We start from the raw sequence: 17,641 nt of genomic DNA, 5'->3' as shown, positions 1-17,641 counted from the left end.
ATGCTATGACTGGCCAGTTGTGTTTTGTGAGTGACTTGAATGACCAAAAAAACTTTTTTTTGAGTAAGTTGAATGAACAAAAATTTTTGTGAGAACTATTTTGATCAGAGTACTCTGAAACTTATTTGATTTTATATAAAAATGCTGGATATGGCCATGGTTTCTGGAGAAGTCCAGAAACAGTCCAAAAATACGTTCTTCTCATCTTTTGATTGTTTTTGTCTTGGTATAATATGAAATGTTTAGTCTTACACTGTGTGAGTAAAGATGGTTCAACTAAGACAGTAAAGATCTAAATCCGTGTTTGAAATGATATGTCTTCGTAACAAAGGTTTTTCTCCTCCTGTGTGTTATAAACTACATGTTTGTGTGTGTGTTTCAAGTTTGGTAAACATTGACTTTATGGTTAAAAGTGTAATTTAAAGCTACATTCTTACCAGGCAGAGTTAAATGAAGTAGTTTTCAACACAATACTTACAAAGGTAAAATTAATTTGCTAAAGTAACTGAGTTAAAGTTAAAGTTAAAGACTAAAAATTTAACGTGACAATTCATCTCCAAAATTAAAATACAAATTCCCTATACAGGACATTTTTGGAGGGCCACCAAAAGTGCCCTGTAAACTAATCTTGTGGAAATTAATCCACAACAAATCTGGCATCAATCTGACATTGTAAATGTTCAAAAAAAAAAAAAAAAACATTGCCACTAGAATGTGTAAACACTCTAAGTAACTTGAGTTTGTTTAAAGTTCAAGGTCAAAAATAGTTAAAAATCAATATATATTTTAACTAAATTTGGTTAAAAGATCCTGATGTACAGAGACTGATAAACAAGGTCACATAAGATGACATTTAAACAAAATTATAAAGATACTTAAACCAACTATAATCATCGAGTTATCAATTATAGTAAACTTCTAACTCGTAAAAAGTTTTTTCACAAGTAATTGACTACAACTATGTCAAAGTCTTCACATGAAGAAGCACCTGCTTATATGGTAAGGTGTTAAACTATAAGAAGTTCCTCAATATAAAACTTATGAAAATTAACAACATTCACATATTTTTCTACACTCAGCTGGTGGATCTCATTTTGCCACTATAGGCCTGCCTTTCTCAGCCAATAATTTAAAGACTTTTTCCCTTTATAACATCACCAATACCACAGACATCCCTTACAACCCCCAAAGACAAACAGTTGTTGAGAAGACCTGCCAAACACCTAGGCCTAATTAAGTAAAAAAAAAAGGGATACATCCCCCCAATATTCAGTTGGCTAAGGCACCAACTACTTAAATCTCTTTTAATACATATGAAAATTTTGAACCAGATACCCTGCTAACCATTGGAAGCAGATTTGTTTGTGTTTCCTTCACAGGAATCCCCAGAAAACCATCTGGACCTCTGCACACTCTGACCTTGACCACTAGATGGCACGACTACAGTGGTGCACCCCCTGAAACCCATGATGTGACCTGACACGATCTGAAGAACCTGATTTACAGACTCCAAGGACAGAACTATCTTACTACCTTTTTCTCACCCACTGTTGTCTGCCCTTCCTGCTTCTGCTTCACCTGTCACCTTTTGGCGGTTCTATCTCACTCTCTACAGAGAAGAAAAGTCCCATTGGCTGTCCTCCCTTATGGAGATAGATGTGTGGCATTTATTCCCCTGGTCATTGGCATTGGACTGATGTTTCTGTCAGACTTGCTGGTATACCTTTGGACACTCCCTTTACACTGATGTATTTCTCGAGGACTGACTGTAGCAGTCCATGGACATTACAGCCAGCTGTATCAGGACTTTGGAATGCCAGATCACCCCTCTTGTCCCTCAGCCTATCAGGCCCCCACTCCTCTGCCTTTCAGGAAGCACCCACTTCCACCCATCAGGCAGCCCTCCTCTATGCCTACCAGGCCTCTCTTCAGTCTCACACTTTCTCTTACTACTCTTAATTATCACTCGCTGTCTTATTCCAGTTCTTTTTAAAAAATTCCTGCATGATAACATTCAGGTTTCTGCCCAAAAGGTTTCTGTTCCCCCCTACACTGCTATTCCCCTGACAGAAATTTAGTCTTTTACAGACATTGACCCATTTAACTATGACAATTAAATAAGAAGACAAGGGAAAGATGCAGAAAAATTGTTAGGAGATAGTGGAGCTTGGCAGAGCTTAACCTATGAGATGAGCCCTGCCAGGTAAGTTTCTCTCTCTACAGAGGGGTTGAGCAAAATGGGGGACACATAAATCTCACAAGGTTGGTGATTATGTAGGTCTCCCCTCCCCCACAAAAATTCTACATCTTCCCACTGGAGCCTGGCATTCCTTAAAAATCATTAAGCCTGCTCCACTCTAAATTTCCTATAATGTGGCCATTAGATAAAAGGAAAGGGGGAGGTATTGGGAAATTGTGAAGATGTGGTTGAACACTGGCAGGGCAGACAAACCACTATACTTCCATGCAAGTATTATTTACAAATCCTTTCCATGTTATACCATCAGGGTATTTCTAATTCAGTTAAAACCATTGCAACAGTTGCTAAGGATGCTTCCACATACCCAGCATCCCTTTTGCCTCTCTTCACCCTCTTTCCTAGCCAATCCCGTCCCGACTTGCCACTTCCAATTTTTGCCCTATAAAGCCTGCTGCTATTCGGGTTTTGCCCTCTTTACTCTTCCTGGAGAAGGGCTGGTGAGCATAGCAAGAGGAGGCATCCATTTTGCTAGCTCCAAGTGGCATAAATCTGCTGTGCTCTCACCCAACTGTGGGGTACCCCATGAATAAAGATTAGCATTCCCATTCTGCCACAATTTCTGGTGTCTTCTCTCTCCCATATGCAACCCAACAATAAATGTAATAATCACAGAAATGAAGACAACTATGGAGGAACTGGATATCAGAATTAGGGAAACAACAGATGTTATAGGTAGTTATAAAACTGAAAGGTAGTTATAAAACTGAAAGCTGAAATAGGTGAGCTAAAAGGTCAATTAGCAGAACAAGCTAATACTTTAACTGAACTGAAAAAAGTATCTTCTGGAAGGGAAAACAATTAAAAGAAGCAGAAAAAAAGTATTAGTGAGACAGAAGTTGAGCTAGACAAAATTAAGAGCTAAAAGAACTCAAAAAGAGATTGAGAGACACTTAAAACTACAACAGAGACCTATGAGATGATCTCAAAAGAAGTATAATTCATATAATGGTCTATCAGAGGAAGAAAGAAAAGAAGGGTAGTAAACATCCTACAGGAAATGATATAAAACTTCTCAGACCTAAACCACAGAAAAGTCATTAAGATTAAAGAGGCCCAGAGTATCCCAAACAGAATCAGCCCAGACCTGAAGACACCAAGACACACTATAATTACAATGAAAACAAGCAAGGATAAAGAAAGGATCCTAAAGGCTGCAAGAGAAAAACTAAATGTCACATACAGGGGAAAGTCCATAAGACTATCAGCAGACTTCTCCACTCAAACACTAAAAGCCAGAAAATAATGGCAAGATATCTATCGTGTCCTTAAATAAAATGGGTTTCAACCAAGGACAATATACCCTGCTAGACTTTCATTCCATTAGATGGAGAGATCAAAACCTTCTCAGACAGGTAACAGTTAAAGGAAGTAACCATCACCAAGCCTGCCCTCAAAGAGGATCTAAAAGACCACGTATAAAAAATAACATCACCAAAATACTTGCCATAAATCAGAATAAACTTTAAAATGTTGAATAATGGCACTACAATACATTACATCCATAATGACAATTACTGTCAATGGCTTAAAATCACCAACTAAAAGGCAAGAGAGGATGGATCAGAAATAATAAACCAACCACAAGCTATCAAAATATTTGGGACAATCATAGAATCACACATTAGAGAACAAAAAAGGCTCAAATAAACAATCTAACTGCACACCTTAAGGTCTTAGAGGAAGAGGATCAAACAAACCTAAAGCAACCAGAAGGATGGAAATAACTAAAATTAGAGCAGAAATAAACAGTGTCTAAAGTAGCAGAACCATGCAAAATATCAGTAAAGCCAAATGGTGATTCTTAGAAAAATTAAAGATTGAGAAACCACTAACCAGACTCACAAAGAAACTCAATTAAATAGAATTGTAAACGATAGTTGAGATATCACAACTGAGTCCACAAAAATCCATAAATTCATGCAAAAGTTCTAAAAGAACTATATGCCACCAAGTTAGAGAATCTGGAAGAAATGGAAGAATTACTAGAAACATGCCCTTCCAAAACTGAACCAATAAATACAAAAGCTAAGTAGATTAAACACAGACAAAGAAAACAACACAGCCATTAAGAAGTATCCCAACAAGAAAAGTCCTGGACCAGATGGCTTCACAAACTAATTCTACATACCTTTCAAGAAACAGTTAAAAATCTATATTTCTAAAGCTCATCCACAATTTTGAAGAAAAAGGAACACTTCTTTCCACCTTCTATGAAGCCAGCATCACCCGGATACCAAAACCAGATAGGAAAACAAAAAAGAAACAAAAAAAGAAAACTATAGACTAATATCTCATGCCAAAATATTTAACAAGATCCCAGTCAACTGTATACAGCAGTATATCAAAAAGATTGTTCATCATGACCAAGTGGGATTTATCCCAGGAATTCATGGCAGGTTCAACATATGTAAGTCAATCAATGTCATTCACCAGGTCAACAAAAGCAAAACCTAAAACCACATGACTGTCTCAATAGATGCAGACAAATCCTTTGAAAAATCTAATACCCATTCAGGCTGAAAACACTACAAAAATTGGAATAAATAGGAAATTACTAAAGATAGTGGAGTCCATTTATAACAAACCCACAGTCAACATAATCTTCAGTGAACAGAAACTGTAATAATTCCCTCAAATCAGGGACAAGAGAAGGATATCTGTTATCACCATTACTCTTCAACATAGAATTGGAAATTATTGCCATAGCAATCAGATAAGAGAAAGAAATATAAGATATACAGATAGGAAGAGGAAATGTCAAGCTCTCACTATTTGCAGATGATATGATAGTATACATAGAAAAACCTAAAGAATACAGCAGAAAAATACTGGAATTTATGAGGCAACATAGCAAGGTGTCAGGATACAAAATCAATGTGCAAAAATCAGTGGCATTTATTTATGCAAACACTAAATCTTAAGAAGAAGACATCCATAAACCACTCCCATTCACTGCTGCAGCAAAATCAATAAAATATCTCGGAATAAACCTGACCAAAGAAGTGAAACACCTTTTACTGAAATCTATGAGTCACTATTCAAGGAAATAGAAATTGATACCAAGAAAAGGAAAGACATCCCATCCTCATGGATTGGAAGATTTAATAACATCAAAATGAATATTCTCCCCAGAGCCATATACAAATTTAAGATAATACCCATCAAAGTTCCACCAAGCTTCTTTAAGAGAGTAGAACATAAACTACAGTCATTTATTTGGAACCAGAAAACACCCAGAATTACCAAAATATTCTTGAGGAACAGAAACAGAAATGGAGGCATCACACTCCCAGATCTCAAACTATAGTATAAGGCCATCATCATCAAACAGCCTGGTACTGTAATAAAAATAGGCATACAGACCAGTGGAAGAGAATTAAAAGTCCAGAACTAAACCCCTACACCTATGGGCATCTAATCTTTGATAAGAGGGCCAAAAAATTAAATGGAGGAAGGAGTCTCTCTTCAATAAATGGAGCTGGGAAAACTGGGTTGAAACATGCAGAGGAATGAAACTGAACCACTTTCTCACTAGAAACAAAAATCAACTCCAAATGGACAAGGACTTGGATGTTAGACCAGAAACTATCAAATACTTAGAGGAAAGTATTGGTGGAACACTTTCCCACCTTAATCTCAGGGACATCTTTGATGATACAAACACAATTGCAAGGAAGACTACAGCAGAGACAAATCAATGGGACTACAACAAATGGAAAAGCTGCACAGCCAAAGAACCTATCACACAAACAAGGAGATCCCTCACAGAGTGTAAGAAGAACTTCACATGCTATACATCAGACAAGAGACTAATCACCAAAATATACAAAGAGCTCAGAAAACTTAGGAACAAAAAAGCAAATGACCCAATCCAAAAAGGGGCTAGGATATGAACAGAACATTTACTACAGAAAGGATCAGGGGACTCAGGCGGCAGTGCAGCGGGTTAAGCACACATGGTGCAAAGTGCAAGGACCGGCATAAGGATCCCAGTTTGAGTCCCCGTCTCCTCACCTGCAGGGAAGTCGCTTCATAGGTGGTGAAGTAGGTCAGTAGGTGTCTATCTTTCTCTCCTGCCTTTCTGTCTTCCCCTGGTCTCTCCATTTCTCTCTGTCATATCTAACAGTGACTACATCATCATCAACAATAATAACTACAACAACAAGAGCAACAAAAAGGGAAAATAAATAAATAGAAAAAAATTTTAAAAGAGAGCCAAAAGGCCAGAAAACACATGAAAAATTGCTCCAGGTCACTGATTGTCAGAGAAGTGCAAGTAAAGACAACATTGAGATACCACCTCACCCCTGTAAGAATGGCATACATCAAAAAAAAAAAAAAAAACAGTGGGATCAAATGCTGGAGATGTTGTGTGGACAGAGTAACCTTTCTGCACCGATGGTGGGAATGTAAACTGGTCCAGCCTATATGGAGAGCAGTCTGGAGAACTCTCACAAGGATACACATGGACCTACCATATGACTCAGTAATTCCTCTTTGCGGATATACCCCAAGGACCCTATAACACCCAACTAAAAAGATATTTGTACAGCTATGTTCATAGCAGCACAATATATAATAGCTAAGAACGGTAAGCAACAAGCAACCCAGGTGACCAACAATAGATAAGTGGCTGAGAAAGCTGTGGTATATATATATATATATATATAGGTATGCTTCTAATTTTGCTTCTAAAAGCCCCTTCTATTTCACTGGTTTAATCCCCCCTGCTTAACACTGTATTCTATTTACATAACCACTGTTAACTAAGCACTGCCTTGCCTGCAGGGCATTGGTTTAATCCTCACTGGTTCATGATGTGTTTTTGCTCTTCCCCCTCTCCTAATACACCCTGATTTGCACCAGTCACTTTTTACTCCACCCCCTCTACATCACATACTGTTTCCACCCTACTTGGCCAGTATACATAAGGACAGGATTGTGATTAGAGATAGCATACCTTAGATTGTACTTCATTCCACATGAATAAAGAGATACTGCTTCCCAGCTCAGCCATGAGTCCCTGGTCATCTGTCTCCCACCCACAAAGCTCCCACCCACTGGCACCCTGAAACAAGGACATGAATCTCGGATCCACACACATGCAGCAGACCAAAGAAGACCAGATAAGTAAAGCTGCTATGGCCTGCCTTTCTACTTATGAAGAGGTTTTCCAAAGCCTCTACTGTTTCATCATGAGACAGTTTCTCTGTCTCTGGAAAATTTTGCTCTGGGCCACACTTTGATTCCCTGACCAGGAACTTTGGTTTCTTGTGACCGTGATCATAGAGCTTGGGAGATGCATGGAGATTTATCCTTGGACTTTCTGGATTCCCTCTCCCATGTTTCCCGAGGAGAAGGATTACATTTTGCTCCTGGCCACATTTTAATTCTTTATGACCATGATTGTAGAGTTTGGGATATGCATGGAGATTTCCCCTGGGACTTTTTGGACTTCCTCTCACATGTTTTCCTCAAAGAAGGACTACTCTAACTTGAGAAGTATTCTCCAGTACTCTGGCAGTCCCCAAGAATGGAGACACGTGGTTAGTTCTAACCTCCTGATTGGATTATTTCTTTAATGAGAAGACACTTTCAAAAATGGGTGCCTGCAATCCTGCAGGAATAGTCAGAAGCATCCTAAATGGAATTTTGAGGAGTTTTTTGGACTAGGATACCCTCTGGGGACTCATGATGCTGCATGGTGAGATCTGGATAATTTGGTTCAAGTTGTGTTTTGTAAGAGAGTGATTTGAATGACTGAATTTTTGTATGACATTGACTTATAAAATGTTGGATGCAGCCATGATTTCTAGACATCCAGAAACAATCCAAAAATTGTTTTTTCCTCTTTTGATATTTTTTACGTCTTGGTATTAATGTGAAACATTTAATCCTGAAAACTGTATGAGTTATGGGTGGGGCAGATAGTGCAATGATTCTCATGCCTGAGGCTTCTAACTGTGGTTCTTCTATTTACCTTTCCACATTTTATTGAGTTTAAACTGTTTTAACAACCTTGAATTCATATTAGAAAGGACTTCCAATTACAGTGAAGTTATCAGTTATAGTAAACATTTAATCTGCTACAAGTTTTGTTTGACAAGTAAGTGAATTACAGCTGTTAAGTCTTCACATGAAAAAGCATCCACTCAAATGAAATCCCAGAAATCCATTTGGACCCCTGTTCTCTGATGTTGCCCACAAGATGGCATGACTACAGCAGCCCCCCCGAAACCCAGGATGTGACCTGACATGACCTGAAGAAACAGATTCACAGACTCCAAATCTCACTCTCTACAGAAAAGCAGAATTCCAGTGGCTGACATTCCCCATTGAGACAGACTTGCAGCGTTTCATCCCCTTGAATTTCTTCTGTGGTCATCTGCTTTGGACTGACACTTCTACTTGACTTACTGGTACACCTCTTGGACGCTTTATACAACTTTACAGCTGCTTCCCTTTACACTACTGGGTTTCTCAAAGACTGACAAGCAGCAGTGCATGGACTTTGAAGCCAGAGCCTTGGGACTCTATAGGCCACACCTCATCACCTGCAGGCTCTGCCCTCAGAGTCAGGAAACCTCCCCTCCTTATTAGGTCCTGCACCCAGAGGCAGGAAACACCCTTTGAGGCAGTAAATGCTCCCCTCAGGTCTCCCCTTGGCATCACACTGGTTCTTGCTGCTCTCCTAGTTCATTCCTCCATGTCTTGTGCCAGTTTTTTAGAAAGTGCCTGTACTATATAGGTTTATGTTCACCCCACACTCCTGATACTATGGCCATTAGTTAAAAATAAAGGGGGAATTGTTGGTATGCTTCTAATTTTGTTTCTAAAAATGGCTTCTGTTTCATTGGTTTAATCCTCCCTGATTGACACTGTATTCTATTTACATAACCACTGTTAACTAAGCACTACCCTGACTGCAGGGCATTGGTTTAATCCCCACTGGTTCATGATGTGTTTTTGCTCTGCCCCCTCTCCTAGTACACCCTGATTTGCACCAGTCACTTTTCGCTCCACCCACTCTGCCGGGATAGCCTGAGGGTATTTCTTCCCGAGCTAGTGCTCTCTGGCTTGGAGAGAACTCAACTGGAGCCGATCTAGGCTGCTGCGTGGGAGAGGGATCAGGAACTCGTGCCGCACTAACTTCCGCAGGAGATACACTCTGGAACTCTCGGAGCTGGAAAGCAATTTCCAGGTGTCTTTAATCAGAAGAGCAGCTGTTTTTATACTCTCCAAGTATGGTGGAAACAGGATGTGATATAGAGAGGGTGGAGACAAAAGTGACTGGTGAAAATCAGAGTGTGACAAGGAGGGTGCAGAACAGGTGAGAATCCTATCACTGAACCACCAATGCCCTGGAGTGCTTTATGTAAAAGTGATTTATGTAAATAGACCAAAGCTTTGGATCAGTAAATCCCTATATAGGCATATGGTTAAGCAGAAGCCAGGGGGAGGTGGCATACTACCCAACGCCACTCTACATCACATACTGTTTCCACCCTACTTGGCCAGTATATATAAGGACAGGATTGTGATTATATTTAGTTTTAGTTTAGTTTAGTTTTAGATGGCTTAGATTGTGCTGTGTTCCACATGAATAAAGAGATACTGCGTACAGCTCAGCCATGAGTCACTGGTCATCTGCCTCCTACACATGAAGATAGCCCGGCACATATATATATATGTGTGTGTGTGTGTGTGTGTGTGTGTGTGTGTGTGTGTGTACACAATGGAATACTATGCAGCTATTAAGAACAATGAAAGCATCAAAGCACCTTCTCTCACCAATCTTGGACAGAGCTAGAAGGAATTTTGTTAAGTGAGCTATGTCAGAAAGATTAAGATGAATATGGGATGATCCCACTCATCAACATAAGTTAATAAATAAGAACAGAAAGGGAAACTAAAAGCAGGATTTGACTAAATCTGAAGTAGGGCACCAAAGTAAAAACCCTATGGTGAGAGTGAGGGTGGATATTTGGCTCCCTGGTGCAGTGGGGTGGGTGGGATGGGACACAGTATTTTGGTGGTGGTAATGGTGTTTATGTACACTCATGTTAATTTGTAGTCATCTAAATCACTATTTAAGTAATATGAGAGGGGGGAAGTTGATTGTATGTCTCAAACATTTTAAAGCTCAGACTGAGAATTTTTAAAACATAGGCTGAATCTTTGATATGCTGATTCTCTCAAAAGCCTAGACCAAGGAGAACAGAAGCAACTGGGGGCACAGCTATATACAAATAATGTCAAAGGATATAAATTATGGTGATGTTGCATATTATGCAGCAAATCCTAACAAAGGAATTTTTCAAAGTTAATTCAATTACCAAACAATGTGATTATAATAACTATCTGTTGTCTTCTTGAACACTAAGACTGCAGGAACCTCACATTTCCCCTATAGAGCCTATATTTCCCCCAGTCCTGGAATCTTAGAGTGGGACACACTTTCCTGCATGCTTCTCTCGATTCATATCAAACAATACTGCATTTGCCAACCCCAACCTAATCAACAAAATGAGTACCACCTCAGCATGCTTCACTTCAGACTGTGTCCAGAGACTTCACGTGTAGAATGACAACCATCCAGCTTCATTTCTTGGGTGAGACCTTTCCTTTCATAGCATTCTCTAATTCCATTCCAGGCAGTTCACTTCCTTACAAAGTCCCAAAACCTAGATATAGACTAGATCCCGTGAGATAGAGCATATGTTCACACTTATCCATAAACTAGGGCAAAATATATATCTGAAAGCAAAAGTACATAATAGTCTGCAGTGAGTACCCCCCAACACTTCATCTGCACAATTCCAGCCTTTAGGTCCATGATTATTCAACATTTTTTTTGGCTTTGTATGTTAACTCTCTTTTCAGCCACCAGGTTCCAGATGCCAGCATGATGCGGATCAGACTTCCCTGGACAGAAGACCTCACCAATTTGTCCTGGAGCTCGCTTCCCCAGAGCCCCACTCTACTAGGGAAAGATAGAGGCAGGCTGGGAGTATAGATTGACCAGTCATGCCTATGTTCAGCAGTGAAGCAATTACAGAAGCCAGACCTTCCAACTTCTGCATCCCACATGAACTTGGGTCCATACTCCCAGAGGGATAAAGAATAGAAAAGCTATAAGGGGAGGAGATGGGATATGGAGATCTGATGGTGAGAATTATGTAGAGTTGTACCCTTTTTATCCTATGGTTTTGTTAATGTCTCCTTTTTAAAATAAATAAATAAATAAATAAATAGGTAAAAGAAGGAAGATATTCTACCTTCTGCACCCCATAATGTTCCTGGGTCCATGCTCCCAAGGAAAAATTTCAAGGGAGGGGATGGGATATGGAACTCTTGTAGTGGAAACTGTGTGTAATTGTATGATTTTACCCAGTGGTTTTTTCTCTATTTTTAAATTTTATAAATGAATTAATAACAATAAAAACCTGTGACAGGTAAATGTTTCTCCAATCCATAGCAATAATAAGTTAAAATAGATATGATATATATTCTGTTTTAAAAATAATTTTACATGTATTTAATACCAATAAATTATAATAGGTGGAATATTAAAAAAGAAAAATAAATGGACCAACCTATAACCCAGTTCTTTCTTTCCTGAATGTTTTCTCAAAAGAATCAATAACATCTAATAGAATAGTTCTATTTACCCCTAAGTTTATAGCAGCACAATTTCTATTAGGCCATACATGGAAACAAAACAATTGTCTACTGACAGATGAATCAGATGAATGTGTGTGTGTGTGTGTGTGTGTGTGTGTGTGTTTATGTGTGTGTATGTCTGCTGGGAAATTGTGCAGATGCAGTCACATCTGCCATGTTGTGCCCTCAGGGCACTGTTGATTCCCCACGATAGTTGGAGTGCTCTGGTTACTCCTCCCGCTTCCCATTCTCATAAGAGTTATTATCCTACCCTGGAGTGCTATGGTTATTCCTCCCCCTTCCCATTCTCACAAGACCTATTCCCTTAAAAGCCCTACTTCTTCCACACCTCTCTCTCGCCGGCCATTCACTTTGGTGGTTAGACGCAGGGAAGGTTGCTGCATGAGGCAGCCATCTTTGCTACCTCCACGTGGCCCAAGCTGCTTCTCTCTCACACAACTCTGAGGTGCCAGCCCAAATAAAGATTTGTGTTCCCTCTTCTCTCTGGATCTCCTCTCTCTCTTCTCCACAGCGCAGCTCGACATGTGTCCATGAAGGTCACTTCACAAGGGGTGAAGCAAGTCTGGACATGTCTATATTTCTCTCCCTCTATCTTCCCCTACCTTATCAATTACTCTCTCTCTCTCTCTCTTTCTCTCTCTCTCATATTCAGTAAACATGGGAAAAATATGTCCACCAGGATAAATAGATTCATAATGCTGGCACAAGACCCAGTGATAACCCTGGAATCAAAAGAAAAAAAAAAAAGAAAGAAAAAGTGCTATATATAGGCTAGATAGTGGTGAGCCTGCTTGAGTGTACATGTTACAATACACAAAGCTGAGGGTTCAACATTTCCGACCAAACCTGCAGGGGAATAGCTTCCTGAGTGTTGAAGCAGGGCTATAGGTGTCACTCTGTCTCTCTCACTCTCTACCTCCACATCTATCTCAATTTCTGGCTGTCTCATTCCAATAAATAAGAAAAGATAGTTAACAATTATAAGAAAATGTGGTGTATGAACACAGCAGTTAAAAATGATAGAGTTGCCTTATCTTGAAGGCAACATACTGACTAAAGTCAAAAAGAGAAGGAGAAACACATCACTATCTAACTTATAGTTTGGAAGATAAGAGAAAAAAAAGAGAAGAAAAAGCACAAAGTGAAGATTAGGCTTGTATGATATATTTCATCAAAGCAATGGACTCTAGGAATTTAGGGGGATATTAGGGGTATAGAGAACCTTGAGGTCTATTCCATAAAGCATACATGATAAGAAATTGTACCCATATTCTTTATAGATTTTTAAAATATTTCTTTATTTTCTTTTTTATCCTTGCTATTATTATTTTTGTAGTTATTATTGTTGTTTTTATTGATGTACTTGTTAGATAGGACAGAGAGAAATCAAGAGAGGAGGGGAGACAGAGGGGGGACAGAAAGACACCTGAAGACCTGCTTCACCTCTTGTGAAGTGACTCCCCTGCAGGTGGGGAGTCAAGGGCCTATTTTTAACACTTACACTACAAAACATTAACCTTCAAAGAAGAATGGAAAATATTATAATTAGCACATTTCAAAAATTCCAGACCCCACAAACATTTAGGCACTTACCTTATTTTAAATCTTATCTCCACTTGAAAATGCTGTTGCTTGTAATGAGATGAACTTGGACTCTCTTTGATATTTTATTGACTTAAGCTAGTGTTTTCCAGTGAGAACTATATACAACTAAAAACTCTATCGTGGAAAATGAGAGATCTAGATAATAAATATAGCATAGTAGTAATGCAAACAAAACACAACAACACACAAAAACCCAAGCAAAAATATTGTGCCTGAATCTCCAGGTTTCAGTGATCAAGCCCCTGCATCCCCATAAACCAAAGTTGAGGTGCTCTCATTGGTAGGAAGAAGTTGAAAAACAGGATCATAAAATATTGACCAGAACTTGGACTAGAGTTGCTGCATTTTATTAAAATAAAAGACTCTAGGATGAGTGGTGAGGGTGTTCAGGTCCTGGAACATGATGGCAGAGGACCTAGTGGGGGCTATATTTTTATTTGGAAAACTGGGAAATTTTAAGCATATCCAAACTATTGTATTTACTGTCACATGTAAAACTTTAATCCCCCAATCAAAAAATAAAATAAAATAAAAAATAGAGCAGTGAGTGAGGGTGGGGAGGGAAGAGAGCATAATGTGGATAAGCAAATTAAAGTAAGGTCTTAGAGATTTTTTGCTTGTTTCTGTGCAGGACAAACAGATGGGTGAGTGAGGGTGAAGAAGAAGCACTCCATGTGTAACTGTATTTGGGTCACTACTCCAGATCTGTCAGATCTTGTCTGAGGAAGAACTATTCTCCTAGGAAGGTACATATTATGTCCACATGCATGGTCTCATTCAGTTATATGACAGAACATATGCTAGGATATACATGTTTACAAACCCCAACTGTCAGCAATGAGGCTTATATTAGACTCATACAATTTGTCTGGTAAAATATCACCTGGAGCACAACAAACAATTAAGAGAAGATTTTGTTTCTGCAATGGTGACGTCAAGTCTAAGATTATTAATCAGGACACTAAATTGAAAGATTCCTCCCTGTTCTGATATAGACCAGGTCCCATGAGATAGGGCATATGTTCACATGTATCTATAAAGTAGGACAAAATATACACCTGAAAGCAAAATTACACAATAGTCTACAGTGAGTCAGTATGACGTTCATAATGAAATAGGGTCCACTTAGACTTAGATACTCTCCTCACCCATTTCCTATTATACTTCCCTCACTCACTCCCAAGCTATCCTTATCAAAGTAAGGACTTCAAAAGCTGAATTAAGAGCAAGAGACTGGCATACTTTAAGGATAACTCTTTAGTCACTATCAGGTCACCCCATCATCTGGGGCCCTAGTTGGGGAGTCCTGAGATTCTCAAGGAGACATGATGGGCCTAGACTTTGAATAAATCCCTCTCTCTTTTGTTACCTGTCATCTGTATCAGAAACAAAAAAGCACTCAACTTGGATCAACAATGGTAGATAATGTTTCATCCTCTGAAGGGAGGCTGGACAACATACTCTATGCTACACCTGAGGAAGATTGGTCCAGATATTGGGGCAGCTTGCAACATTCCTACTGATGACCACAGACTGTGAGCTCAGATCTACAGGGATACAGAGGTCATATAGGCTCCTAGGCTCAATATGGGCCCCAGATAAGATCAAATTGATGGGGTTTAGAGTCAACAATATTTATATACCTTTCCCATATTAGGGATCTACTCTCTTCCTTGATCCAGCTTTCTGGTCCTTTTTCCAGCCATGACATCATCTCCCCAGACAATAACATGGATCCACCTGAATATCATATTTCAGGCTTAAGGGGAAAATGTGTAGCTACAGGCCCTTTGGAATATAACTAAAATAAGCCTACTAGCTATCTACTGAACAGAGACCCCCCAACTCTCCATCTGCACTAGTCCAATAACTTATTTGGTTTTATATGTTACCTATATTTTCAGCCTCGAAGTTCAGATGCTAGCATGATGCCAACCTAATTTCCCTAGAGAGACAACCCCACCGATGTGTCCTGGTGGTCTGATTCCCCAGAACCCCACCACACCAGGGAAAGAGAGAAGTAGGCAGAGAGTATGAATTGACCTGTCAATGCCCGTGTTCAGCAGGGAAGCAGTTAAAGAATACAGATCTTCAACCTTCTACATCCCACAATAACCTTGGATCAATACTCCCAGAGGGTTAAAGAATAGAAAAGCTATCAAGGGGTGGGATAGGATAGGGATTTCTGGTGGTGGGAATTGTGTGGAGTTGTACCCCTCTTATCCTATCATTTTGTTAATGTTTATTTTTCATAAATAAATTAAAAATGTTAGAAGAAGATGACTAGAGGGCTCTGAAACCAAACTCTTTCAAAATGCAGAGAGAAAAGAGGAGAAAAGGAAAGACATTCAGAAATAGTAATAGGTGTTAAGTGTAACTTAAAAAGGAACAGAGGATTTCTACTGACAACATGGAACCATAGTAACCCTATAGGCAAAAAAAAAAAGAAGAAAAATTAAAAAGTAAAGAAAGAAAGAACAGTAAATATGTGGTAATTAGGCCAAATGTTCAATGACAAAAATATCCTGAAAATATATAAGCACAAAAAACAAATATATCTAAGACTTCTGGTATCTGCAGTGCAAGAGCTGGAGCTCAGGGAGGGTTAAAATGCCATTGGTGTGACACATGGGTCTGAGGAAGCAGACACTCGGATGTCAAGAATCTATAGCAAGTTAACTTTTTTCTATTTCATTCTAAGGTGTGATTTAATGGGCATTCTGTTTTGTGGTGACTGTTATTTATTGTGGTGACCCTGTGCACATCCCACCAGAGCACAGAAATGACTCCTGACCTCCAACAGGGTAAAAACTTGGAGATTCTCACTGCGTTGGTACTGATCAATTATATTCCCCAGCTCTTACTCAGACAGAGGCATGTCCTGACTTATGAACAATTATTTCTTATGAATATGCAAATAACCTGGGATCTCTGGAGTGAAATGCAGACCAAGGTGTCCTGAGAACATTACTCACAAACACCACCTACCTAGGATTCCTCAGAGCACATCCTCCATCATGCAATGGAGCTGGAGAGTCATCTTTTTGGTGGCAGTTGCTGCAAGTAAAGTCCCCAGTACTTGGAGGGAAGAAGGGAATAGAGTCAATTAATGGCTGACATCCATTGTTGTCTTCTCACAGGTGTGCACTCCCAGGTTCAACTGACCCAGTCTGGGGCTGAGGTGAGGAATCCTGGTACATCTGTCAAGTTATCTTGCAAAGCTTCTGGATACACTTTCACCAGATACTACATGCACTGGGTGTTACAGGCCCCTGGAAAAGGCCTGGAATGGATGGGAAGGATTAATCCTAAAACTAGTAATACAAATTATGCCCAGAAGTTCCAGAGCAGAGCCACCATGACAGCAGACACATCCTCCAACACAGCCTACATGCAGCTGAGCAGTCTGAGTTTTGAGAATACTGCTGTGTACTACTGTGCAAGAGACACAGTGAGGACAAGTGAGGGTGAGCACAGGCAAAAACCTCCCAGCATGGAAAACAGAAGTTGTTGAAGTTGGTGCTCATAACCAGCAGAGGGCGAGCTGATCACATGGGCACACAGATTTCCTCCAGAAATAGGTGCAGCTGGACATTTAGGGCTGTTTCTTTTTCTCTTTCTTTCTTTTTTTCTTTCTTTCTTTCTTTTTTTTTTCCTGCCAGAGTAAGGAAGTTCCTTTCCAGCTGTCAGTTACTTAGAATTTTATATTTTAAGTGCTGTGACTACCGGCCACATTGCTTAATAAGATAAACACATTGATATATAGTAAATGCAGGAATACTTTCACATGAACTAAAGACAGGGTAGAAACGAAACAGAACCAGTGCAGATGTGCAGGTGCAATATAGACACTCTGTCTTTCCATAAATAAAGTAGCTACTACTAGTTAGTCATATTTCAGAAAAAGGCTCAGCAGTAGTCATGATGTTTTCTCAAGTCTAATTGTGGAAAATGGCTCCATGTTTCCCTGTAATGACCCTCAAAATAGTGTTACACTTAATGTCATGACATTCAAGGAGATATTAAAGTTGATCTCCTTACACACACACACACACACACACACACACACACACACACACACACACACACAAA

General features: G+C 39.4%; 1 gene segment (V, D, J or C); it reads left to right on the top strand.

Moving 5' to 3' along the window:
- The first annotated feature begins 16,566 nt into the window (after positions 1-16,566).
- Positions 16,567-17,281, top strand: LOC103121417 (immunoglobulin heavy variable 1-46-like). The segment is given in 2 exon segments: positions 16,567-16,612; positions 16,690-17,281. Coding segments are annotated over 2 exon segments (420 nt in total).
- Positions 17,282-17,641: the final 360 nt, after the last annotated feature.

This window comes from Erinaceus europaeus, chromosome 14 (assembly GCF_950295315.1).
Source record: "Erinaceus europaeus chromosome 14, mEriEur2.1, whole genome shotgun sequence".
In the NCBI taxonomy this organism is placed as follows: domain Eukaryota; kingdom Metazoa; phylum Chordata; class Mammalia; order Eulipotyphla; family Erinaceidae; genus Erinaceus; species Erinaceus europaeus.
The sequence above is the reverse complement of the archived record's forward strand: the minus strand, read 5'-3'. Positions and strand labels throughout refer to the sequence as shown.